At 36.8% G+C, this 27,098-nt stretch overlaps 2 protein-coding genes across 6 annotated transcripts; both read right to left on the bottom strand.

The window, feature by feature from the left end:
• Positions 1 to 4,720: 4,720 nt before the first annotated feature.
• Positions 4,721 to 13,427, bottom strand: LOC131308578 (alcohol acyltransferase 1-like). The gene is made up of 2 exons (XM_058335521.1): positions 12,851 to 13,427; positions 4,721 to 5,845 (listed from the first exon to the last, which is right to left on the bottom strand). The coding sequence occupies exons 1-2, from the start codon at positions 13,295 to 13,297 to the stop codon at positions 4,940 to 4,942; spliced, it is 1,353 nt and encodes a 450-aa protein (XP_058191504.1). The 5' UTR covers positions 13,298 to 13,427; the 3' UTR covers positions 4,721 to 4,939.
• A 5,060-nt stretch (positions 13,428 to 18,487) lies between these two features.
• LOC131308580 (D-2-hydroxyglutarate dehydrogenase, mitochondrial-like) lies at positions 18,488 to 23,554 on the bottom strand. 5 transcript variants are annotated; one of them, XR_009194487.1, is made up of 6 exons: positions 22,981 to 23,551; positions 21,492 to 21,597; positions 21,178 to 21,263; positions 20,975 to 21,100; positions 19,121 to 20,102; positions 18,488 to 18,744 (listed from the first exon to the last, which is right to left on the bottom strand). XR_009194487.1 is itself a non-coding variant. In XM_058335523.1 (6 exons), exons 1-5 carry the CDS (start codon positions 23,272 to 23,274, stop codon positions 20,013 to 20,015), a joined length of 702 nt encoding a protein of 233 aa, XP_058191506.1. In that variant the 5' UTR covers positions 23,275 to 23,551; the 3' UTR covers positions 18,758 to 19,184; positions 20,006 to 20,012. The 5 variants fall into 5 exon arrangements, 4 of the variants coding, with proteins under 4 accessions (XP_058191509.1, XP_058191508.1, XP_058191507.1 ...); XM_058335523.1 differs by lacking the exon at positions 18,488 to 18,744 and having other exon boundaries at positions 18,758 to 19,184; positions 20,006 to 20,102; XM_058335526.1 differs by lacking the exon at positions 19,121 to 20,102 and having other exon boundaries at positions 22,981 to 23,554.
• Between the last annotated feature and the right edge of the window lie 3,544 nt (positions 23,555 to 27,098).

Genomic DNA, 27,098 nt, shown 5'->3' with positions numbered 1-27,098 from the left:
ACACTTGTGGACTGGAATTGTCCAGAGCTTCAGGACATGCTCTAGTCATCACTCATGTTGAGTCACTTTCATATTTATCACACGATATAGAAAACACACGGAAAACTGAAAAAGGGGTGGACCAGAGTTTTCAAATCATCTTTATTTTTAATTTTTTCCATTTATTTTGTTTTAATGGTAAAGAAAATTTCATTTATCACAAGGATAAGAAAGGGAAATCGGACCAATAGAAAAAGAGAAGCATTGAGAGAGACTCGGACGGCACACTCAAATGTTCTGCACCATTGTGATTGCAGCACAAATATGATCCAATGAAAAAAATTTAGACTCCTCAATGGCAATGAATAGTAGGTCAAAGGGAAAGAGAGACCGAATAACTAATTCATAATCATATTTTTTTGAATAAACTATGGACAATACACTCATGTTCTGCACCACTTTTATATTTTTTGAATATAAGTCAAATACTCCGTAGTAACTTATTTTTTTGTCTTTATTCAAAAAAAACTCGCATTTGTTAGTTTTACGTTAATTTTTTCGACTTATTGATTCATCTCGGTGAGAGGAATCGGAAAAGTATAAAATTTTGATCGAAACTCATAATTTTTTTAAAAAAGGCAAAAATAAGTAAAAAAAATTATCTTTTTGACTTATTTTTTTTATTCAAAAAATTATGAGTTTCGATCAAAAATTTTTACTTTTCCAATTTCTCTCGTCGACACAAATCAATAAGTCACAAAAGTTTGACTCAAAACAAACCAATGCAAAAAAAAAATTCAAATAAAGACAAAAAAAATAAGTTACTTAACTTTTCAATCCAAACCCACCCTAACTCCCTCCGTCCCATTTTCATTGTCCATTATTATGTTTGTCTATTTTATGTCTTTTGCCTTTATCTTTTTGTGTGGATCTTGAAAAATATGGAATATGGATCTCGTTTAATAGATCTCGATTAGTTCTTGTTGAACACATATTTCGAGTCTACGAAAAAGACGGGAAAAATGTTGAACAAGTGTCAACTTTATTGATTGAGAAATTAGGGTTTACAATCTCTGATGTATTTCCTAATCAAAGAAAATAAAGTCTTCTGATTCTTCTCTTCGGATGTTGAAACGAGGGCTTGATGCTTGATCCCGTATTGAACAGCGGAATCTTCTACAATATTTTTGAAGAAGATGATGACTTGGGTTGAATGTTCTTTGAAGCATTGAGGCTTCGATTCAAAGAACCTTCTTGTTGGATGCAAATTTGAAGAATTTTGAAGATCTTGAGGGCTTTGATCTTCAAAGCTCTGGAACTTGTATGCTTGAATGTGCAGATGGATATGAGAGGAGAGCACCTCTATTTATAGAGATGTAGGATGGAGAGTCATGACCAATCTCTACTTCTTTCATATTTATCTCCCTTTAATTATTTCTTTATTTAGTGTAAAAGAAATAATTAAAACTCAATAATTATCCTTCTTTCTTTTATTTTAAGAAAGACGATTATTTGTGAAAAGAAACACAATTATTATTTTACCAAGTGGCTTAACTTGATTGGCCGAGCTTAATAAAAATAATAACTGCGTCACTTAGACACGTGGCACCATTTGATTGGCCCACTTGAGTCACTTTGACCTTTGACCCCGAGACACATGACGATATTTGATTGGCCATTTACCATGTCCTATTTACCAGGTCCAGCAACACATGGCAACTTCTGATTGGTTGAAAATTTTACATGCCTACAGATGCCCCCTCGAGACTTACTCATGTCTGAAAGTGAGTGGGTCTCGAAAATGTTGACTTGGTTTGATTTAATGCCAAAAATTTGTGTATTCGACAATAACTTCTTTTGCTTGTAGTTTGGAGTGAATTTGATTCTCCAAGATTCCAACTCACGAATGGAGCTAAAAATCTATAGTCTTGTATGACTTGAATTTATCTTCTGAGGTAACAACATGTGAGAGTCCAATTTATTTGTGGACTAAAGTTTGATAGCTCAATAACATAACCCATGGAAATATGAGTCCACTCGAAAAATTTCGGACGAATTAATACCAATAGGAATTACACCAACGCCTAATACCATATCAGACTTGGGCAATTCTTGAAGGTTGATTTTTTAACACATCAGAATTAGTGGGCCCACTCGGCTTGTGTTTCCTTTTGCACCGCTTATTCTCTTTGACGAGAAGCCACCGCTTAAACACAATTGTGTTTGCATGGGATTAAGATTCCTGACTTCTTTCCAATTAGGAGTCAGTCTTGTCTTGTTCTATATATTGAGAGGAAGCACCACCGAATCCCCATTATTGAATATTGAAAAGCAATCCCAGAATGCTACCGTAAGTCGTCCTTTTTAACTATGCTTGGAGTGCACGGAGTCTCGATTTTAACTATGAGATTAAAGATGTACAAGTTCTTTTGAGAAGTCAAACGAACAATCTGTCCACACGATCTACCATATGTTGATTTCTTTGATTTGGTTGAATGGGCTTGAAAGGTGAGTCCAAGTCACCTACGTACCCAAAAGGATCAAGTCAAGCGTAGCTCAAAAAGGGGATTTTTTTTTTTTGTTTTTGGATGACTAAGCTCGAAATTCAAGCTGCCTACGTACCCAAAACGGGATCAAGTCAAACGTAGTTCATATCTCTTTGCTTATTTTTTGTTTTTTTGGTTTGTCGTGCACAGTTTTAGCTCATGCGGGCCAGGAGCAACATACAGTTTAGGCTCATGCGTCATGGAGTAACGCTTGCTCTTCAAGGGTAGTAGTGCTTCAAGAATTTGCCGTTTATGGGGCCAACTCTTAAGCCATCTTCAGTGACCAATTTGTAGGCGCCACTTGAGTAAACTTCTTGCACCACATATGGTCCATCCCACTTGGAAATGAATTTGCCACCGATTTTATGGGTGGTATTAATGGGCCTTCTTATAGCAAGAACCAAGTCCCCTTTCTGAAAAGAATGAAAACGAACCTTCTTGTTGAATGATTTCGACATGCGGGCTTGATAACACTCAAGACGTTGTTATGCCTCAAACCTCTTTTTGTCGAGTGCTTCTAATTCTTCTAGGCGCAAGCGAGCATTGTCTTCATGAGTGAGGCCTTCTTGAATGGCAACCCTTAAAGATGGAATTTGGCATTCAAGTGGCAAAACAGCTTCCACGCTGTACACTAGTGAATATGGAGTGGCTTGTGTAGGTGTTCGATATGTGGTTCGATACGCCCAAAGAGCTTCTTCCATTCTCTCAAGCCAATCCCTCTTTACTTCAGCAACCTCCTTCTTCAATGTGTTCCTAAGAGTCTTGTTGAATGCTTCCGCAAGACCATTTGCAGGTGGGTTGTACATTGTAGAAGTGTGCTGCTTGAAGCCAAATTTTTGACAAAGTTTGGTCATTGCACTGTTGTAGAAGGACTTGCCATTGTCTGTGATGATGTAACGAGGTACACCATATCTAAAGATGAGGTTGGTACGGATAAAGTTGACAACATTTTCCTTCTTCACTTCTTTCAATGGAATGACCTCCGCTCATTTGGAGAAGTAGTCGGTCGCTGCCAAGATGTACAAGTGGCCGCCAGAAGACTTCGGCAAAGGCTCCACGACATGTAGCCCCCATGCATCAAAAGGCCATGAAGCGACAGTTGGATGGAGCAGTTCTGGCGGTTGACGTATAAAGTTGGCGTGGATTTGGCAAGCATGACATCTCTGGGCGTACTCCATGCAATCCTTGACCATTGTCAGTCAGTAGTAGCCCATTCTTTTGATTCAAAAATGAAGCTTGAGGCCAGAATGATGAGCCCCGCATATTCCAGAGTGAGCTTCTTCTAAAGCTTGCTTTGCTTCACTTTCTCTAAGGCAACGAATTAAGAAATAACCCTTCAAAAGATCCGTGGTAAAGCGTATCCTTGTAGTAACTGAATCTAGGGGCGCGACGCTTCACATCCATCCTTTTATGTGGATCATCAGGCAATTTTTCATGTTGCAGATAATCAATGAGTGGTTGACGCGAATCCTTAGTTTCAATTTCCAAAACTGAGACGACGTTCACTTCCCTTTTACCACCGTCTTCACTTTCAAAGATTGGCGGTATGACCCAACTTCGGCATATCGGGACGTGCGTCTCATGGTCAGGAAGAGTAAGGGTAAAAACAAGCTTTGCAAGTGCATCTCCCTGCCTAAGATATGGGTCCTGCCATCTTCTTTTTCTCTTTGGATCTATCCTTGCCTAGTTTTTTGCGGCTGAAGAATGCGTGTAAAATTTATTTCCCTAGATTTAATTTCCTGTTTGCAAAAAAAACGCTAAACACGGTAGAGGAATAGCAAATTGAAATGGCATGGAGCATTCACGATGACATGTTGCGGATACGTGTTGATCTAAATTAAAATATAGGGTTATGGTCTTTGTTCATGGACAATGCATGCCGACGTAGAGTGGTGATTTTTCACGTGCGCCCAAACTCTAGTTTGCATTAGTTTCCATTTCTTGCATCAACAATCATCCAAATTCCAATGTGTCAGTTTAAGAAGTCATGCAATAGAGAAGTAAAGCACAAACATGGCAGACAGCGACCTGATTAATAAATCCTTCAACTTATTCGAAATAGAAAGCACTATTTACCATTAATTGCATCAGCGATCTTTTTTTAGAAATCCTTCATTTACGATTTATCAAACGGCACAATTAAGAAGTATACACAAGGATGGCAAAAAAAAAAAAAAATGATCCTTTTCAAGAAATTGAGAGCTAAAACACATGCATGTTCTTAAAAATTAACTGTCGAATCAACAAAACACAAATATTCAACTTTCTACAAATGTAATTGACGGACAAATTGATTGCATCAACAATTTATCAAACGGGACAATTAAAGAAGTCATATGCAGAAAACAAGTATGCACGAAGATGGCATAAAAAATTCTTAGTCATTGTTGCAGATTTGCTTTACGCTTCTCAGTTTAGAGCATGGATGTGATCTTAGGTGGCCTGTGATCAACTGAACCATCGAAAGGCTCCTTAGTCATTTCCTTCAACTCCTCCTCAAACCTTTCCATGACTGGTTCTGGCAAGCATATTGGAACCACAATCCCATCTTTGAAATTCATATAGATGCTTATCAAAGGAAACGCCCCGGTGGAGCCGCCATACACCGGTTTCCCCCACCCAAAATCCACTTTGTCAAAGCCAAGACGTCTGAAGTCAGAAACAATAAAGTTTCCCGCCACGGTGTGCAAAGGCCGCCCTTTAATCACCATAAGATCCGCCACCGATCTGAAATACTCGGCGGTGATTTGGGGCTTTACCATTTTTACCAACTCCAATGTGTATTCCAGTGGAAAGGAACATACCTTTCCAGCCTTGGAAACTGCTGTAGGATAGGCAATGACGTTGCCGTAGTACCCATGAGGCACAATCAGGCCAGGCAAGCTGCGACCATTGACAGGGCACGAAACTCTGACAGTGTTGTTAGGGTCTAGCGCGAGAGCACGAGTGCGACACCTCCACAAGCACGCGGTCAAGACCTCGAATGTGGAGGCGCTTGCATGTAGGGGGAGATGGTTTCGAATAGCTCTGATCTCCTTAGGACCAAAGAAGAAAGGTTTTTGGATCGGGGTTGAGTTGGCATCATCGTTGTTGGTGTCGAGCACTTGTTCGTATTCGTGGTGATGGCATGTAATTCGGGGAGGATGTCTTGCAGATAGGAGCTCCCTTTGCCACACAGGTGACACAGAAGGTGTAGTGACTTCTTTCCCTTGGGTGAACTCGGCGATTGCACTTAGGAATTGGATCAAACCAGCTCCATCACTCATTGTGTGGTTCAGGCGCAGGGCAATGGCGAATCCACCGCACCTAAATCGAGTCACCTACATTCACCAAAATTCACCAACAAAAAAAAAAAACTTGATGTGAACATTACATGTGAATACGAATATGCACATTTGATACAAGAGTAAGCACTCTATCCAGAATCACATTTCTTGCCAACATCTATCTATAGTCAAGAAAGCTGAGCTGTGGGGTTTGGTGAAAGGTTTGACTTATGTAATGCACCAAAAGCAATGCGAAGTTGAAAGAGATCAGATGTAACGGTGATAGGTGCCGAAAAGCACCTAATTAGTCTCCCTAATTATTCATGCGTTGTTAGTCCGTTTGTGTTGTTATTTGATGTTTTTAGTTGTTTAGTAATGTTTGAGGCCTTGGAGGGTGGTTAAGGCTTAAATGTGTGAAGTGGGAGAGTTGTGGACGCACGAACACAAAGTAGGAAGCTGCAGGAGTGGCCTAGAAGCAGGGGAGAGAATGCCGAAAATTCCGTTGGGACGGCTTTCATTCCCGTCCGGATGGCTTTGCCCACCTGTAGAAATCCAACTCTCTAAATTTTCGCCTGGGCTCTCAGAATAATAATATATTCTGCGAGTTTTAAATGTAACTTTGAGGCCTTAGGGTATAAATACATCTTCAACATTATTTTAGGGTTCCTAACTTTTGTTTAGCGAGCTAGAGGGAGGCAAGAGCAAATCTAAGAGAGAAACTTTGTGTTCTTCATGTGTTCATTATATTCAAGTGCGTTATTCTTCTCCATGGCCGGCTAAACCCCGTATCTCCGGGGTATCTCCGGGGAGGATGAAGCCTTACATTAAGTAACCTTGTTCTTTTGTATAGAGAGATTAGGATTTTTATTCGAATGGGATTATGTGTTCAAGAACTCTTTTCATGATATCAATGGAATAGTTTTTAATTCTTTAAATTGATTGAGTGTTTATTTCCTAGGTTTCTAAATACCTTTCACATAATGGTTTTCATTGTTTTCAGTTCGGGTGACTGAGATGGGTTATGCTCATGAGACGGACCATGCCGTTAGGCAGCTAAACCGCGCTTGTGAGACGGTCAACATTGTGGGATAGTCCATGCTGGTTGGCAGATTGTGGAAATCTACTTGCCTACTATCGATAAAGATTGCAAGCCCTAGCGATAGTGATTTACAATTCGAGTGTTAACCCGGTCTATGCGATACATGGTTATGCGGTTGAGGGTGATTCTAAATGCTAGACTTTCCTCCATCAAGTTTCCAAACCCTTTTTAATTAATTGCTTTTGTTTAATTAGGCCATCCATAGTGGTATAATCAAAAATGGATAACCAAAAGTTGACACATTAACTTTTGATTATTCACTTAAGAGGTTGCTAAGCTTAACAATGTTGAGGTTCACAATGGTCATTTCTAGTCCATAACCAAAATAAGAAGTCCACTACAATTTCACACAATCTATCTTTCCCACTCTATTTTCCGTCATTCACTTCTCTCCATTATGATTTTTTCTTTGGGCAAAAATATATCGAACATACGGTGTTCTTCCTAGTGTTATCAATCAAAACAACACCGAAACTTTTTTTTCTTCCTATTCTTGTAGCCTATATCACAAATACACCACTCTCTTAATCTTTCAAAAAAATCAAATGTGTTCTTGAATTAGAAAATAATGCAAGGTTTTTCCTTTTTTTATTTTTTTTTGCATGGTTCTTCATTTACTCAACCATGACATTAAAGAATAACCACTATTTAGTCGAAAAATCTTTTTTTTTTTTTGTTAAAAAGTGATTATTTCTCAAAATACTTGGGTAAAAGTAAAAAAAAAATTATTTTTCCGATTCCTCTCATCAAGACGAATTAATAACCCATAAAAGTTTGGCGCAAAACTAACAAATGCGAAAAAAATTCAAATAAAGACAATTTTCAGATTTAAGTTAAGTTCATAAGAATGCAGCCTAAAATAGAAACTAGAAAAAAGAGTGAAATACCTTAATTCTGCAATGATGGGTTAAATTGTAGATGATCAAGAAATATGAGCTTCACTTTTGGAGAAAAAGAAAGAGAAACAATTTGTGGTTGAACTAAAGAAGATATAGAGCGGGTGAAGAAGAGAAGAAGAAAATACTAGTTGAAATACGCATGGAACCAATTAACTTATGTGGTGTGTGGTTCACAAATTTTGATTATTGAAAAATGTTGCTAGTTTTGGTTATCCAAAGCCCAAATTTTGATTATTTTTAAGGATGTTAAGTTTGACTATACCATTGTGAGCCATTTTTTGCACCAATATTGTTAACTTTAACAACAATTGGCTTTTGATTATACCACTGTGGATGGCCTTAGTTTCTCTGAGCAAACAAACCAATCAAACTCTCTTTTTCCTTTCAAATTAATCTAGAAATTCGTCGAAATTATAGTAACTTAGCCAATCTGTCCCTCCGGATCGACACTCGGTCCTGACTACTATTCTGCGGAGTAGTAGTTAACTCTAAGTTTTTACAAATTTATTTTTTATACAGTATGACATGACGAAAAACGTAAGCAAAGTTGAAACAGAGAGCTTGAACTCTCCTTCTTTTTCTTTTTTTTATCTTTTTCTTTCCATAGTACACAAAATAAAGTGAGCACCAGCCCTCAATGAAAAAGGTTCTATATTGAGGATGTTTTCAGCAGGAAAAATTATTTACAAACATTATTATACAAAATATATGCAAAATTTTATGGCAGCAGCATATTTGAAATCACAAGGTGCCTCATCATTATGAATGATGGGAATTCCCTATAAACATTTAGGTGATGGTTAGTAACACTGCCATTTTTTTATTTTTTGTTTTCTATTTGGGTAACTTAACTATTCATCCTGTTCCCTATAGATACTTAAATCTCCATCCTATAAAGTTTAAATATTTATGTTCTCATCCTGAATTTTAATTAATCTCCAAAACACCCTTCTTTAATATTTGACCACCAATTTTTTGTTTTTGTTTTAATCGAATTTTCCCATGATAAGTGGTCCGGTTTCTATGGTCCTAATCCCGATAATATCCCGTCCCCCACTTCCCATTTAAGCTGCCTTTTTTTATTTTATAATATAAAAAAGGAAAACGAAACGGCAAAACCCTTTCGTCTAACCTATAGTGCATACCGGCGAAGAAAAAGGAGGAGACGACACCAGAACCGCAGGTTGCGATTCCGAAGTTGAGCGGCGACGTAAATCCCCAAGTTTTCATCATGAAGCTTTTGATGGTATGTGGTGGTATCAAACCAGACCCACCATTCCTTAGTAGTATTTATAAATCGAAAAAAAACTCACCGTTAAAAGTAGGATGATTTTCTCCAAACAATACTCACCTTTCGATTTACGGTCTTTGGTGGTATCAAACAACACCCAGCATTTGTTCTTTGGTTTCTCCGTTTATGGAGATTTGGGGGTTTTTGACTTTTGATCATAGATTTGTGGGTTTTGATCAAACGAACCTACCTTGTGGGTTCTGATATTCTATATATAAATACTTAAAGATTTCTAACCTACAATTACGATTACTTCTGTTTTATGGTGTTTCCACAATTTTTGTCATGATTTCGGTTTTTAGGTTTCGATTTCTTCAAAATTTGTCCCAATTCGGGTTGTTGTAATTTCGTCTGGATAATTTTACAACTCATACATGAATTTTTATGTTTTATGGTGGTTTCACGAATTTTGTCATGATTTTGGTATGTATTTTTCAATTTCTCCAAATTTTTGTCATGATTTCACTTTACCGTAGTTTCGTCGAAACGATTTTGAGAAGTGTAAATTGGAAACATGACAAAACATGATCAATTCACAAGTATGACATAATTAAATCGGAGAACTGGCAAATATTTAGAAGTGTTGTTTTTGATCGAGGTAGATGAACAGAACATGATCAATTCAAAAAAAATTGATTATACGATATGTATTCATGATTTTTTTCTGTTTCATGGTGATTCCGCAAATTTTGGTATGAGTTCAGTATGTTTGTTTCGATTTCTTCATATTTTGTCATGACTTTGGTTTAATATAATTTTGTTGAGACGATTTTACAATACGTGTATTCATGACAATTTCATGATCGGTAATTGCTTTTTCTATCAACCTTGTACCATGTCTTGCAAACTAATGAGGCTGACTTTCGATGTGGGTTTTTGGTGATGTAGCTGAATATGTGGTCGAAGATTTATTCTGGAATGTGAGACATCTTGGATCAGCTTCTTCACGATTAATCTATGTAGACTTCTAAATTCGTTGTCTACTGAATGGTTGATAGCTTCATAGACTTGGTTGCCTTTGTGGGTTTGTAGGGCTCTTTTGACTAGTGCTCTAGGAATCTTGATGAATGGGAACCAATTTTATGCTCGTTTTTTAGATTACTCTATGTGGGTTTTGTTCAATTGTTGAACAAAAATTTTTGGAATTTGGAGGAAGTGAGAAGGGGTAAATTGGCAGAGGATTATTGAGTAGAGATTATCATCGTGTAACTAACTTTGATTTTTCAGAGGAGATCAAAAGGAGTAGGGGTAGGAGATAAGATGATAATTACATAATTGTAATTCTGATTTAGATGATCTATTTTTGTGTGGATGAAATTTAAGGACATAATGGGGCAACATGACAATTTGAGGATGAAAACATAAGTATTTTAAAACCAGAGGAGATCAAAAGGAGTAGGGGTAGGAGATAAGATGATAATTACATAATTCTAATTCTAATTTAGATGGCCTATTTTTGTGTTGATGAAATTTAAGGGCATAAACAACATAACAATTTGAGGATGAGAACATAAGTATTTTAAAACCAGTAGGATGGACACCTAAATAAGTCCTCCAAATATGATGCTTATTTAATTTCTCCTTTCTATTTGCTGAAATCAGTTTCTACTTTTCCTAAAAAAAAAAAAAAGAAGTAAAAACGGAAAACTTGTTTGTGTCAACCTGTTTTCAAATAAAACAAAAACAAAAATATGTAAACATGATTTTTTCATCACTCCCCATTGAAATTCAAAAGACAAAAGACAGTTCAATTTTTTGAAAGACTAAGTTTTCCTTAATTTGAGTGGAAATAAATTTTGATATAGGTTTAAACTCAGAAGTAAAGAGAAAATTAATTAACAGAGCTTTTACTCATAATTGAGTATAATTAGATAGTTTTTGTGTGCCATTCAAAACTCACTTAATTATGGGTCCGGTTTTCCTCCAACCCCAGTAGGAGGAATTTCTCCAACTAAGGACACATGACACCTCTTGATTCACCCAAGTCCCTTCTTTCCCTACCTATTAGCAATCTAACATTACCTCTACATCTTAACGTTAACTTTAAACTAAATTCACCGTTAACCAAAAAATCCCTACTTTTTAGGAAAACACCTCCATGTAATTAGAAAATTTTATTATACAATCCCATTATTCTAGGAATAGATTACCATGTATATACCTAATATATGTATGAGAACAAAGAAAAAAATGGAATTGCTACTTTGGATGTCCAATTAACTTCAAAAGATTCCATAGCAAAAATGTCATTGCCGTCAATGACGTCCTAATTTGATCCGGCAATTTCATGCCGCACCCCGGATTGTTGCACATTTTTTTCATGCTGTCTTCGCGTTGTGCTCTCCTCGTCTCGGCTATGTTTCTCTTCATCGTTTCTGCCGGCCTGGTAGTTCCTGGGCTACCTGTGCTTATGCCTAACGGTGAGGTAGACCAGATAGTTTGGGAGCATGGCCGGCGGCCTCCCGCCGGCATCTACTGTTGGGGGATCCGGTATTCGCCTAATGGCTATGGTTGAGTGCCCGCGTCTGAGCTTGGGTTTCCCTCCGTCGGTTTGTGGTCCAGTGGTGGTGGCGTTTTGGTGCTCAGTGGATGTCTGGATTGATTGGCTCGATGGTGGGGCAGTGGTCAGGCTGATTTGTTGGCCGTGGGTGGATGGCTGTTTGAAATGTTTAGTAGTTAGGGTTAGGATTTTGGGTTTCTTTGGGTTGGGCTATATTGTAATATCTGAACCTTTTTGGCCTTTTGATAGGGCTTTGTTCCCTTTTTGGTTGTTTTTGGACTTTTAGGCCTTCAGGTGTATGGGCTTGTTCTCATTGGATGTACTCCAATTTTTGGGTGGATTCCCCTCTCCCTTCCCTTAATAAAATGTTAATTTTGCCTATAAAAAAAATAACATTCTCTTTGGCGTAGATGGAAAAATTGATATCGGTAACTCATTTTGCAACAGCAAGAAGTTGGCTTATTATTCATCGAAGAACAAGGTTATGCAAAAAGTTGGAAAAATTCCATTAGATTTTTCCCTTTTTTTTTTTAAACGGAGGCTTTGTCCATTCTTATGCCTTTTGTGTCTTTTAGAAGATATCGAATTGAGAGAAATTGAATTTTTCTAATTACATGCATGGAGGAGTTTTCATAAAAAGTCGGTTGTTTTTTTGGTTAACGGTGAATTTAGTTTAGAGTTAACGTCATGTTAGATTGCTATTAGGTAAGGAATGAAGGGAACTGGGCGAATCAAGAGGTGCCATGTGTCCTTGGTTGGAGAAATTCTTCCTACTGGAGTTGGAGGAAAATCGGACTCATTAATTATCACGTACTAACTTTCTGGCTATCCATAATTGCGAGTCTAACTTTTTTTTCCTTTAAAAAGTAGGTTAACATGTCTATGACTACAAAGATATGTTTATGTATTAATTAATTCAATTATTGAGTTGGGGTTGTATTTTGGGTCTTTGGTCTTCCTCTGATGTGGTGAGAAGGTGCATGAATCAAATGACAAGGTGGGTTAAGTTGAAGCGGAAGGTTGGGAAGTTTTTGGCAGCTGGTTTTTCATTTTTAGAAGTGAAAGTAAAGTTTTGATACTTTCTCAAATTTTCAAATTAGTGAAAGCTATTTACATTATTTTGAAATGGAAGTAGTGCACCAAATATATTTTCATTCTTATTTTTTGAAAATTCTAAAAACAGAAAACAGAAAGCATTAGTGCTACCAAACGTAGCCTAGCTTAGAGTTTCTAGATTGTCAAATGTTCACAGCTAAGTAGCTAACTCTACCTGAAGTAACAAGAGAGGGCAGCCAAGGATTCCATCAGAGCCAGGAACATCATGAAGAAGCTCCTCCAACACCGGACACCCTGGAAGAATCGCATCACCAAGTTGGTTGAGCTCAACTTCTGCATCGGCTTCTACAAACAAAACCCCCTCGCTCGTGCAATCCACCAGAAGCTTCCGATTAGGCCCTTCAACAAGCCTCCCGGCAAATGGGTAGTAAAACGAAAGTGCTTTGGCTAGTCCTTCTCTGATGACACTCACAGGGTCTTCTCCTTCCATGAAAGGATTGCCTTCGTAAAACATTATCACTGGAACATGAAACCGGAGACCCTCTTGGTCGTCTATGTCTGAGAGTTGTTTTAGTTCACGCGGTGTTGGTTCCGCGGGCACCACCAGTCTCGGCTCTTGCCTAGTCACTGTGAACCATATCGAGGAGGAAGATGTTGACATTGTTTAACGAAGTGTTTTCAGATGAAGTCAAGAGGGAAAACAAGGCAAATACACTTTAGAATTTGTGCTCTGAATTGAAAGGTATTTATAGAGGATATGGTCTCAGCTAGCGTACCTCAATTTTTGAAGGCGAATCATGTGCTCCTTTTCTACTACCACATGAAAAAAAATCGTCCTGATGCAAAGGACCAACCACCTATAACTAGGTGGGCATCGTGGCCTGTCGTATTGGTGTCAGAATTCTCTTAATTCTAACCTGACCTGTTTAGTTTTTCGTGTTATCGTGTCATGTTATCTTCATGTTCTGTGTCAGAAATAGCCGATCCTAACTTGCTAACTTCGTGTCGGGTTTGTGTCGTGTTATCGTATCCTTTCATAAATTCTCAACCTGTGTCATGTCGTGTCGTGTCGTGTCTTGTTCATGTTAAAATTCTCTCAATTCTAACCCTACCTGTTTAACTTTTTGTGTTATGGTGTTATGTCATATTCGTATTCTGTGTCAGAAATAACTGACTCTGACTCACTAATTTCGTGTCGGAAATTCCCACCCCTACCAATAACGTGTGCAAGTTTGCAATACGGTCCATCTAAGAAGCACCAATTAATCCTTCCTTCTTTGATACTAAAAAGATAAGGAAAAAAATGTGAAATGAATGGAAGATTAGTATTCACACTTGTGGACTGGAATTTTCATAGGCTTGTGAGCCAATTTGTCCAGAGCTTCAGGGCATGCTCGATCTAGTCATCACTCATGTCGATTCACTTCCTCCACATTTATCACACGATATAGAAAACACAGAGAAAACTGAAAAGGAGGGGGGGTGGTGTACCATAGTTTTCAAATCATCTTTATTGGGTGGGGGACCAGGGTTTTTTTTTTGGGATGGGTGGACAAGAGTTTTCAAATCATCTTTATTGGGGGTGGGGACCAGAGTTTCAAATCATCTTTATTTTTAATTTTTTCCATTTATTTTGTTTTAATGGCAAAAAAAAAATTCATTTATATTACAAGGATAAAAAAGAGAAATCAAACCAATAAAAAAAGAGAAGCATTGAGAGAGACTCGGATAGTACACTCAAATGTTCTGCACCACTGTGGTTGCCTCACAAATATGATCCAATGAAAGAAAATTCAGACTCCTCAATGGCATAATTCAACAATGAATATGTCAAAGGGAAAGAGAGACCGAATAACTAATTCATAGTCATATTTTTTGAATAAACCATAGATTTGGCTTTAAAAGTTAAATAGTAACTTATTTTTTTGTCTCTGTTATGCATATTTATGCAATATTATTGGACATCGTAACGGTTTTGGGACATGACACCTCCAACCACACCCCACTCAAATCCTAGTGGGTGGTTTTTTTTTTGTAACTTCGAAACCCACCCATGGCCTATTCTAACTCATTCCAAACGTGTCCCATAACGTATACTACCGGTTGCACACGAGCGCACGGAGAGAGAGGAAAAAAATCCTCCAACTCTTCTCCAAATGGTTATGGTCCCAACATAGATGATTAACCTGCTATGCCAACATAAGGTTTAGCGCTGATATGCACATATTGTTGGAAATCAAAAGAGAATTCACATACTAACAACTCTACTTTCATTCATTTCTCAATCAAAACATACAAATACATTTAACTCACTCACAGCTCACACATAAACACTTAATCGATCTGGTGGGGGAGACCCCTTCAGGGGCTCCCTATGTCTCTCTCTCTCTCTGCTCTCTGCTTTTTCTCTTTTCCCACTCTCCTTCCTAGCTTGGATAAATAACTCAGTTAACTTATTTTTTTTCTGTTCAAAAAAAAATTACCTTAAATTTTTTTTCTTTATTCAAACTTTTTTCGCATTTGTTAGTTTTGTGTCAAATGTTTGTGAATTATTGGATTGTCTCAACGACGGATTAAAAACTGTAAAGAATCACGGTGGAAACTCAATTTTTTAATTAAGATGAAAAAACTCAAAAGATTAGTTGTCCTTTTGATTTATAATTGTCCTTATTAAAAAAAAATCAAGTTTCGAACATAATTTTTTACTTGTTCGATTATTCTTGTCGAGATGAATATTTTTTTGGGACTTTTATTTTTTGCTGAACTCAAATATTATAAAGCAAACCAACTGGTCCTTGTCAATTTCAACCGTGAACTCAAATATTACTTCTGTTGGTAAAAAAAAACATAGAAAGAAGAAATAGAAGGAGAAAACGTTGGTAAAAAAATAAAAATAGAAAAACAAAAGAAGAAACGTAACAAAGAAAGAAAAAAAACCAAAGAAGGAAACGTTAGATTTTTATGAAGTAAAACGGCACCTTTTGCTTCAGAAAAAAAGAAAGCTCTTGTGGACCATTGGATCTCTTTATTGGTGTGTTGTCAAGCTCAGAACAAAATCCTCACAAGATCCTCACAAAGGATCCGGATCTGTTGATTTTGGTCAATGAAATTCTACTTTATGTGAAACGTATTGCCCCCAATAAAATTTAAAGTTAAGGGTATTTTTGTTTGAGTAAATTATTTGGACTAACCCTTAAAGAAAAATGGGTTTCTCTTTCTAGAATGGAAAAAAATGGTTCAAAATTTATGTACTCGATCATTCGGAAAAAATTAGTATTGCTCTTTTAATCACATAATATTGCACCTTCAATTAAATTATATTGCTCTTTCAATTATATAATATTGCTCCCTGAGTATGTGTACATTGCTTCCTGAGTGTGTTATAATAGAGAGGTATACTTTTGTATTCAACACCATGTCTTGAAAATTATTTTTTCCCTTCACATGATTGACCAATTCCGAAAAAATGTCCCTTGTGCTAGGACTTAGGTGGTGTTCCACTTTTATGGAAAATGTATTTTTGAAAAAGAAGGTAATTTCAAGCTAAAAAATCATGTATTTACGCAAATAATTTACCCACTAATATGGATCTTGTTTGATAGATCTCATTAAGATCTTTTAAACGGTGCAAAAAAATTGAAAAATATTTTTCTTTTTCATTATATTTGAGTTTGAAATTACCTTCGTTTTTTTAAAAAAAGTACATTTTTAAAAAGTAGACCACCCCCTTATTTGCCCTACTTCCCACTGTACCGCAATTCCCCCTATTTATAGAGGACATGGTCCCAGCGTACCTCAATTTTTGAAGGCGACTGTAGACGTACGATGCATTTCATGAATCATGTCCTCCTTTTCTACTACCACATGGTTCACATGGAAAAAGAAAATCGTCCTAATGCAAAGGACCGACCACCTATAATTAGAGGTGGGTAACAAGTCGTGTCGTGTTTGTGTCAGAATTCTCTCAACTCTAATCCAATATGTTTAGTTTTACGTGTCGTGTCATCTTTGTGTCCCGGTGTCAGAAATAGCCGACCCTAACCCACTAACTTCGTGTTGGGTTTGTGTCGTGTTATGATCATGTCCTTTCATAAATTCTCACCCCGCGTGATGTCATGTTGTGTTGCGTCATTTCTTGTTCGTGTCAAAATTCTCTCAATCCTAACCCGACATATTTAACTTTTCGTGTTATGGTGTCGTGTTGTATTCGTATTCTGTATCGGAAATAACTAATTCTAACCCACTAATTTCGTGTTGAAAATTCCCACCCTTACCTATGACGTGTGCAAGTTTGCAACACGGTCCATCTAAGAAGCACCAATTAAATTCTTCCTTCTTTGGCACTAAAAGATAAGAAAAAATGTGAAATGAATGGAAGATTAGTCATCACTTATGTCGAGTCACTTCCACATTTATCACACGATATAAAAACAAAAGAAACCTGAAAAAGGGGAATCAGAGTTTTCAAATCATCTTTATTTTTAATGGCAAAGAAAATTTCATTTATCACACGGATAAAAAAGGGGAAATTGGACCAATAGGAAAAGAGAAGCATTGCGAAAGACTCGAACAGTACACTCAATGTTTTGCACCACTGTGGTTGCAGCACAAATATGATCCAATGAAGAAATTGTCTTGTTCTCTTTACGTTTCAAAAAGAATTTTTCAAAAAATTCCTTTTAGATTCTCCATACTTTCAACATTTTTCTCTCTATCTCTCTCCACTTATTACCTGTACTATTTTTCAAAAAAAATTTCAAAAACCAAGCCAAACACAGCAGACTCCTCAATGGCATAATTCAATAATGAATATGTCAAAGGGAAAGAGAGACCGAATAACTAATTCTTTTTTTTTTTTTGTCAATCGGCAAAAAATTTATTTATCACTGAAACTGAGAAAAGTCTAAAGATGCTTCCTTACGAATTCAGTTCGGAAAATCTCCTTCCCAAATCGTATGTACCTCCATGGATAGGGCATATTTGACTATTATAATGTCAACGAACAAACGAAAACGAAAAGAACGATCAAAACTAATAAGATTTAACGTATCTGTAATAATAACGGCTAAATGAGACTTGGCGCATTGAACTCCCTGCAACATCCGAATTATCCCTTGCGCATCTCCCCATCCATCACTTGCGTAGCATGCTGCCCAGCGAAAACCCAAAGCTTCTACTAATTCAGCTGATACAGTATTGGTTATTTTCCTATCTCTCCTGGAGAAATACTCCCTCCGTCCAGATTTAATAGTCCTTTTTGGAGTTCGTGTTATTTTTTAATAAATTATATCTTGTAATTTATAATGTTTTATCACTACAACAAAAAACACATTAGGTGACATGTAAAAATGTCACCAAAAGTCCAAATTTTGTCACCTATCGTCTTCGGTGACACAACAAGAGCTGTCATTGTATCCGTGACATCGAAAGTCAAGGGTGACAAAATTTTGTAGTTGTCACGGAATATTGTAAATAGTGACAAATTTGGTGTCACAGAAGACAGATTTTCCATGACACAATTGTCACCAAAAGTAACAGTAACAATAACAATAATATGGTGTCACGAAAGAGAGATTTTCTGTAACAAAAGTAATTATGTCACGGAAAGTAATGATGACAACACCATGCTGTCACAGAAGAGAGATTTTTCTGTGACAAAAATTGTCACCAAAAGTACCTACCATGACAACCAATTGTGTGTCACCAATAACCTATCGTAGTGCTTAGATACACAATCGTGACAATCTCTTTTGTCACCAAAATTAGGTCTGTAGCAGCAAATATTATTTTCTCCTGCTTACAAAGTTTCCAATTTTTTTATATTTTATGATTCAACTTAACAAAACTTAAATTGCGAAGAAGCAAAATCTCATTCAAATCAAATATCCAATAAGTCAACATTCATCATTCAACTTCACAACCCTTCAAAACATTCATCCTACAACAATAACCATTTCAAAATTAATAGCATTACCGAAGCTACAAAATGTCCATATCCATGGTGTGTCCAATGACAAAAAGAACTCAAAATAGCTATTCCATTTAACTACCAAAAAGTCTTCAACTCCGTCTTGGCCAAACTGTCAAAAAGCAACTCCATCTCCTTACCTGCACAAAATTGCAAAAAAAAAAAAAAGCGCAATTATGTAACATGTCAAGCCTACGAAAGGTTCTAAAAAAGAAAGAGCTTTTGCTCCAAGTTGTTATTTAACAAATTATGGCTCGACTCATGAGTGACTAAGCGAGCTATCCAACCCAAATTTTGATGTCATTCTACATAATATCGATGATATGCAATCTACATAGCAGCAAAACTTTGCCAGAATCGGTGTCGAAAATGTGTAAGACATGGACACACTTCAGACACGTGTCCGACTCATGAACAACATTAATTCAAGCTTTATCACACTTTTAAAACTATCAGAAGATGACAGTTTATAAGAATAAGGCAAGAATAAGGTAATTAAGGCATTGATATACTCACACTGGTTGCTAGAATTTATATGCGTTTCGGCTTGCGAGTAAGCTTCACAACCACAATTCAAGCCCTATGAATTTACCAAGATACAAACAACCATCAACAAGTTATATCTAGTATCAACGTGCTGTGCTCTAAGTGTAAGCTTAACTATCGCTATTGAACTCAATCGCCCACCTATATGTCAAGATGATCGAAAGTAAGGTTTCCAATGAAGGATTTTCGATCATGGAACATTTGGCTCTTTTAAGTATGCCAAAAATGAGTATTGAACAGGCCATAAAATGACTGAGTGGTTCAATTGGAGGTGAAAATAGTTGAACATGCTTAGGCTAAATACCGAGATCGCGCAATGTCCAAAAAGCGACACATCTTAATGCAAAAATCATAACTAATTCATTTGAGATCCAAAAAGTGTGAAACCAACGCTCAATGATAGATATCTAACAATGAGATTTCCAAAAAATAATTGGAGACGGAAACTCTAAGTAGATTCACCACGGGAAGCCCAACAAGTGACTGATTTCCAGCCACGAACAACACAGAAAAGCCCGACTTCGAATGAGTCAAGCTCTTAATATTTTTGAGTGATTTTGGTGTTAAAAGTTGTGCAAGAGAATGAAGTTCGAATGCCATGAAGGAATTGAAATCAAATTCGAACTTTAAGGATGAGGCGATGAACAAATACAGTGTAATTAGGATAGAAGTAAAAAATACTGCGGCATGCCCCTAAGAACTTGTATTCAGTTTGGTACCTTAAATTTTCATAAATTGAGTACTTCCCATAAAACAACAAACTTGCTACGATAAAACTAGTAGTTAGGAATTAGGATAGAAGTAAAAAATGTGACCATTTAGAGTTAAAAAGGTCCAAAAAAACAACTTTCTCACCTCAAGTTTAGGACGTGAGGGATGAAGGAAGAACTTTATATGGGTTGAGTATCCCATTGGGGACAAGCAACTTCTTGATGGAAACCATTAAGTGCACCTGCAAAAATGGATTATGTATGTTAGAAATGCCAAAACGAATCTAGCTGAGGTGTTCAATCTCTGAAAAATCCATAGCAGCTGACAATCCAGCATTTTATGTCTATACAATCTTTATATTTAATGGATTTATCATAATTTTCTTGAGTTCAAAAGTCGGAAAGAAATTAGATAATTGCTCATTCCTGTCACAACTATTCTAACTACCTCAATCAGACTGACATAAACTAAACCAATTAGCATATTTGACAGTAGTCATTCTTAGAGAACATCTATATAAACCATTTCTAGAACGCGGAAAACTTGCTTCAACAGATCAGAAAAGGAACTCTGAAACTCATATACACTTCCGTTTTTTCATTTATTTTGCTATATATGTTAGTCCTAGCCGTAAGGTGAATGGAAAGGTCATAAACAGTTTGGCAGACGAGGCCGTTATTATCTTCTTTCCGCCATGGGAACCGATTGTTTAAAAGTTGCAACAATCAAATTACTCTTCTATTTTTGGCACAAAACAAAAAAAATTCATGAGGTGAATAAATTTAAAGACCTTCAGATATAGACTTTGGCAATTTCCTAGTCTGAAAAGGAACTGAAAAAGATATTAAATAAAAAAAACCATTGTTTTATGTTGCAAAAGAAATCTACATCGTATTGTAGAAACTTCATCTTTTCAATGCCTTCTGTAGAGTTGTGTTTCTAACATTAATCAACCACCTAGGAAGGATGACGTCAAAAAACAAACCATTGTTTGTGTTGCAAAAGACCTCTATATCTAATCGTATCTTTTAAATGCCTTCAGTAGTGGTTCGTTTCAATATTAATCAACCACCTAGGAAGGATGACGTTGTCTATGATCTCAAGAAGACTCACACTTTCAGTAGATTTGCTGTAGTGAATCTTATTAGCTTTCATCAGTCCCAGGCCATGCTCAGCACTGATACTCCCGCGGTGCTTAGATGTCCATTCGTAAACAAACGGTTCAACTTGGCCTAAAACCTGCAATGTTGCATTAGAATTAGGAACAATCAATTCAGGGAAAAATACTTAGAACAAAGAAGGAACAAGGAGATTACAATATCATCATACTCCAGAAGTGATATATTAAGATGCAAGTTACCATCTCCAAGGTGTCCATAGCCGACTACTTTGGCTGCAGGACCTAGAACTCAATAAAAGGTTAAGGAGGTTAAACATTTTCCCTTCTTGAGACATCCAAAGATCAAGTACGTGATTCACAAGACCAAAAGGAAGTAATGTAAGTTTGTGATAGTGATTGCGAAAAATATTGTTTTGGCATATATAATGACCTCCCAAGCATCCAACATAGAAGGAATGTATTGGAAAAACCCTGGCTAAATATTGCTAGTAGCAAATATAATGACATTACCAAGACGCATTCGCATTTCATCAACAAGATCATACATCTTTTCAATAGGAAGTGATAAATCATATTTGTATACAGCCCCTGCTTTCATTAATGCTTCAGGTACACCCTGTGATGACACAAACAGAATCAATGCAAGGAATTCTAATTTTTTTTTGAAATGCAAGAAATTCAAAATGAAATATCAAAGAATGACAAATATGAATAGCCAAAACTGCAGGAAACTTGATGCACCAAAAGATGCTGCTATTATTAATTAGGCAGCCCAAATTTGGGAAGAAATACTGGAGATGCAAATAAACAAGGCCAAGGAGCTGTACTGCTGTAGTAATCCACAGGAGAGTTGTAGAGAGAATAATCCCCAGAGGAATCTAATTTAACCTATGAATGACTGACTATTACATGACTTCTTAACAAACATATAGACACTTGCATATATTGGATGCTTCCTTAAGAAAAAAAAGGAAGGGAGGGGGAGGGGGGACAAAGCTAGCAGCCTTAATAATCCATGCAGAAGTTGTAGAGAAAAAAAATCTCAACAAAGGATAACTTAATTTAGCAAATAAATGAGATAAATTTAGCAAATACATGAGTATTACATAACTTTTCAACACTTGTACAGACCCCCGCAAGTACGGGTATATTGCATGCTTCCTTAAGTTAAGAAAGAAGAAAACACTAGCATCCAAGTTCAAAGGATATGTGTGATTGAAAGAAAAGAAGTTCAAAGCATATGAAGTGAAAGAGGCATATAAGACTTCATACTGACATTAGTTCGACACAAAACACAAACATACGTAAACCAATCGCCGTAACTTAAAAAGTTCGACGCCACGCCTCACATGCTCTTTCTCATCATATCCCACTATGTCAAATTTATCCTGCACTCATTCATATATTATAGAATACAATACAAAGTTACAAACAAGTGATACACACTACAAAGTTTCAAACTTTCAGGCTATTGAGAGAATATAGCGAAAGGCAAATTCATCTTCCTGTGTTGTCAACTTAGGGTATTTTTCCATTAACGTACTTCTTATACGCACACAAAAATCATGAAATCTAGGGTCATACAACAGAGGTTAATGATAAATTGCAAATCACAGAATGGTTGCAGAAAATAAATAAACCAAATCGATAGCTGAATTTCAGGAGAAGTAATTGCTAAAAGCTATCAGTAACAGAAACAATACAAACGAAGCACAAAGACTCTTGAAGATCCACACCCAATTTCACCCAAGTATGAATACTCAGGGTTAAGCATCTGGAGACCCTTGTTTCTCGTTTGTTTTTTTTGGAGTTCGTCAAAAAGATCTGTGAGAGAACCCACAACGGCGCAACCCACAACCTGATCTAGATCGAGATCAAAGTAGAGTTCTTTGTTTTTGTTTTTGAAGGAAAATCAAAATAGTGATGGACCGGATGGTGAAGCTCTGTGGCTGTGACTGTGAGAGAGAGAGAGAGACAGAGAGAGAGAGGGGAGACGTACCAGTGGTACCACTGTGGGTGTGGGTCGATCGTCGGCGAGAGGAGGAGTGGACTGCCGTGTGGATCGATCGTCTGCGGGACGAGGAGTGGACGTCGGCGCGGGCGGAGTGCGGGAGTGGGCGGCGTCGCTGCCTCCCTGGTGTGGACTGTGGAGAGTGGGGACTGGAATCAGAGGAGAGGAGAAAAAGTGGCTAGGTTTTTGTAAGACTTGTATTCCCTCTTTTGCCCAAACGGTGCCGCTTTTGTCTTCTTCTTTTTCCCTTGCCGCGCGAAAATTGGGATCTTTTGGTGACATCTTAATACTTGTCACCGAAATTTGTCTTCAGTGACAAATATTTTGTCACCAAATCTCCTCATTCGAACTTTCTGTGACAACTTTATACTTGTCACCAAAATTTGTCTTCAGTGACAAATATTTTGTCACCAAATCTCCTCATTATCTACCCTGGCCACCCAAAGGTTTTCAGTGACAAGCAGTAAAATTATTTGTCACCGTTGAGTATAATCCGTGTCAACACCAAATTTTTGTCACCAAAAGGTATCAAAGGGTGTCACCTTTGGTGTTTTTTGTTGTAGTGTATGTAATTTTGAAAGCATTATCTGATAAAACTAATTGAGATCTATCAAACAAGATTCATATTAGATATAAAAGTCATTTCCAATTTAAAGATATAACTCATTTTTTATCCGGTTAGAATTGAATGAAGGACTATTAAATCCAGACGGAGGGAGTAATAGAGATAGGAAAATAATCCTATGCCCTCACACCACCAACACACACATGCACCTCTCACACAATTACTCTATATCCTTTCTCAAATTTGAATTTAACTCAAAACTCAAAATTCACACCACCTCTCACACTTAATCCATATTCTAATATTTTTATAAAACACCGGAATATTAAAACAAATACGGGTCTCCACACTCTCACATAGTCACACACTATATAAGTATATACTGTATATGTGTATACATGGGTTTGTCTGTGTCTATATAAAGGTTAGCGCTCAAATTTGATGGGAAGGAGGGCTAGGCTAAGAAATTTCGACTTCAGGGCAAAATTGTTTGTTCTGCTTTGTCTGATGAGAAGTTCTGATAGGAGGGATATTCATTCATGGATTGTTGGTCGAATATGGGCTGTGAACGCAAAAACCAACAATCCAATGCTTGCCACATGTTTGTGTTTACGCTTTTTTTCCCTAATCGAAACTCGACAGAGATTTCGGGAAACAAAGGTAACAGCAAAATAAAGGGCTATTGCCTAAGATAGAGGACGTCAACGACATGCAAAGGCCAAAAAGCCTAAGGAATAGAGCATAATGTGGATGGCTGAGCAGAAAAATATAGAAACAACAGAAAATATTAAAAAACTAACAACCCAACCACCGCCACTAGCCGCTTGAACACTCCTTGTGTCATCTTCACGAGCCGCTTGAACACTCCTTGTGGCATAACTAATCCCCCTTGCCAATACCCCTTCACGTCCTTATAAGGGGGCATAACTAATCCCCATTGCCAATACCCCATCCAAACGGGCCCTTGGTATGTTGCAAAAGGCACAGGTGATGTATTGAACTACTCTCTACTACTAACTAATATGAGCAAAATGGCTTTAATCATTTATTGGGCCATTATAAATTGGATCACCTGTTAATAGTATAATACAATAGGGAATTACTTCGGTGTCTCCCCTCAAAAAGGAGACACTGTAACTTTTGGCATAACAAAACCATTATGAGCATAACCAAAACTCATTACAAGCATAACAGAACCATAACTAGGTATAACTTGTTTGGTTATACCTTGGTTAGTTTTTTGGATATTCCTTAGTTATGCCTTGTTATGGTTCTATTATACTTGTAATGGGTTTTAGTTATGCTCATAATGGTTTTATTATGCCAAAAGTTTCGGTGTCTCTTTTTTTAAGGGAGACATCGAAGTGCTTCCCAGTACAGTAATATATGTCATTCCACAAAGAATGTCTAGAAAATGTTATCAGACGTCATCCACTTTCCTGTGTTTGTTTACCAAACATTGTTACAATACTTCAATCTCCCTTGACAAATTTTCATAGCTAGGGACTAGAGAGGGTTACATAATCCATTCCGCGCCCAAACCTAGATTCATGAATGTCGCGAACGTGGACCACCGGACCATCGAAAGGCGTTGTGTGTAAATAACGTACAAAACAGTTTGCTAGGGGAGAATAACTTATTCATGGAGGAGTCGTGAATAAGTTAGGGCAAACTCCACTTTCACCCCCTATGGTTATCGTCATGTGCGGATACCCCCTCATGGTTCAAAATTGAACACATAACCTAACTATGGTTTTGAAAATGTACAGATAGACCTCATGCTGTCATGTTTTTCATCTATATTAACGAAGGTGTATCTCACACGTCTCTAAAATGTAACCTGAGTTGTTCATAATATATTAAATAAAGAATAGAGTATCTCTGTAAAAAAATCATCTCAATCCGGCATCAATAACCCAGTGATCTAATCTTTAGTAAATCCAAATTTGAAATTTTAATTTCACAACAAAATCGATTCAACCATGAGCTTTTCATTTTTTGATTGACATGAATTTTGGAATAGATGTAGTACTCGTCAAAATTTACAATATCAACGGTTTGGATTCAATTTTTGGTATAGGAGATGGTGCGGTTAGATTTTAAAAAGAAGAAAAAATCAATGGACATGATGAGGGTATATCGGTCTTTTCATATTGTGTCCGTTAATATGGATGGAAAACATGACAGCAGGGGGTCTATCCGTACATTTTGTGTCTCCGTTAATATGGATGAAAATCATGGAGGAATCGTGAATTAGTTATTCACGGAGACACGCAATCTCACATGATCCGTTTGTGACTAAAAAGACCACATAAGGGATCACGAATTCTAGCTGGCAACTTTTTATAGGTTTCCAAGGGCCCGAGGGGCAAACTACTGAACTGAAGTGGTAAAGAAAAATGCTCCCAACTAAAAAAGGAACTGTAAAAGAGAAAGGGTACAAGGCAAACAAACAGCTACAGCCAGCGAGAGACCAAAGGCACCTATTCAGCAAAAACTGTGGCATGCAGGAATGCCCCATTGAAGCCATAAAGCTTTTTCTTCGTTGATTTGATTTCTTCCGGTAATTTCAGTTTATTTGTCTATCATTACTTGAAAAGAGGCAAGGATGAGTGGGTTATAGCAAAGGCAGTCCTAGTCGTGCAAATGGGATCTAAGTCCCTGCACAACTCCAAATATCTTCGCAATGTTATACCAATTTTCAGGTTAATTAAGAAAAATTCTATGAGATTTGTCCCCATCATATTCCTTGAGTGAAAATTTTTTCTTAGAATTTCTATATGTTGGGTAGAATTTCAAGCTATCAATCATATTTGTTGTCATGTACATAAAATTAATAAAAAATTGTTGGGAAGTCCACTATAGCATATTTGTAACCTACTAAATCCACTTCTAAATTTTATAACCCCTCTAGTCCACTAATTAGGTTTTGGTGAGGCCTTAAGTCCAATTCAATTAAAAAAGGAATTAGTTCAGGACCAAAATACCCTTACCTTTAAAAACTGTTAATCTGATATATCTCACTCCTATAAAATCTCCCATATCCCACTCCTATAAAATCTCCTATATTCACGTTGTTCCCATATCCAGAAGGGAAACAGAGTCCAAACGAGAGAGAGAGAGAGAGAGAGAGAGAGAGAGAGAAGATTACCATTTCCATTCAAATCCCATATTTTTAGCCCATTATCCGTTCTACGTTTGAAATCCCAGCAGTTACGTTGGAATAAAGTGACAGAAGATTCTCATTTTTTCTGATACACTGTATATAACGTAATTGTACATATATAATGTTATATACTCGTTCATCAATTCTCATTTAACGTGCGATACTTACATTTTACGTTATATACTTATTCATCAGCTCGCATTTAACGTTATATGAGTTTTTGAAATCTTTTTTTATTATAATACAAGAACATATAACATTCCACGTTTACATCTGAACTTACATATACTAACATAAAATGGTATGTGTTCTATAATTTTTTTGGAGTTTCGCTGTACAAAAACTCCCATATAACATTATATTTTTACTTTATTG

Source organism: Rhododendron vialii, chromosome 11a (assembly GCF_030253575.1).
Source record: "Rhododendron vialii isolate Sample 1 chromosome 11a, ASM3025357v1".
NCBI classification, from domain to species: domain Eukaryota; kingdom Viridiplantae; phylum Streptophyta; class Magnoliopsida; order Ericales; family Ericaceae; genus Rhododendron; species Rhododendron vialii.
Note: the sequence above shows the minus strand (reverse complement) of the source record. Positions and strands in the feature narration are given on the sequence as shown.

Coding starts and splice junctions, on each gene's coding strand:
- LOC131308578 (XM_058335521.1), bottom strand. CDS start 13,297: ATGTCAACATCTTCCTCCTCGATATGGTTCACAGTGACTAGGCAAGAG. Junction 5,846..12,850: donor GCCCTCTCTTGTTACTTCAG/GTAGAGTTAGCT, acceptor TGGTGAATGTAG/GTGACTCGATTTAGGTGCGG.
- LOC131308580 (XM_058335525.1), bottom strand. CDS start 23,274: ATGTCACCAAAAGATCCCAATTTTCGCGCGGCAAGGGAAAAAGAAGAA. Junction 21,270..21,497: donor TGTTGATGAAATGCGAATGC/GTCTTGGTAATG, acceptor CCTTTTATTGAG/TTCTAGGTCCTGCAGCCAAA. Junction 21,101..21,177: donor TTCTGGAGTATGATGATATT/GTAATCTCCTTG, acceptor GCAACATTGCAG/GTTTTAGGCCAAGTTGAACC.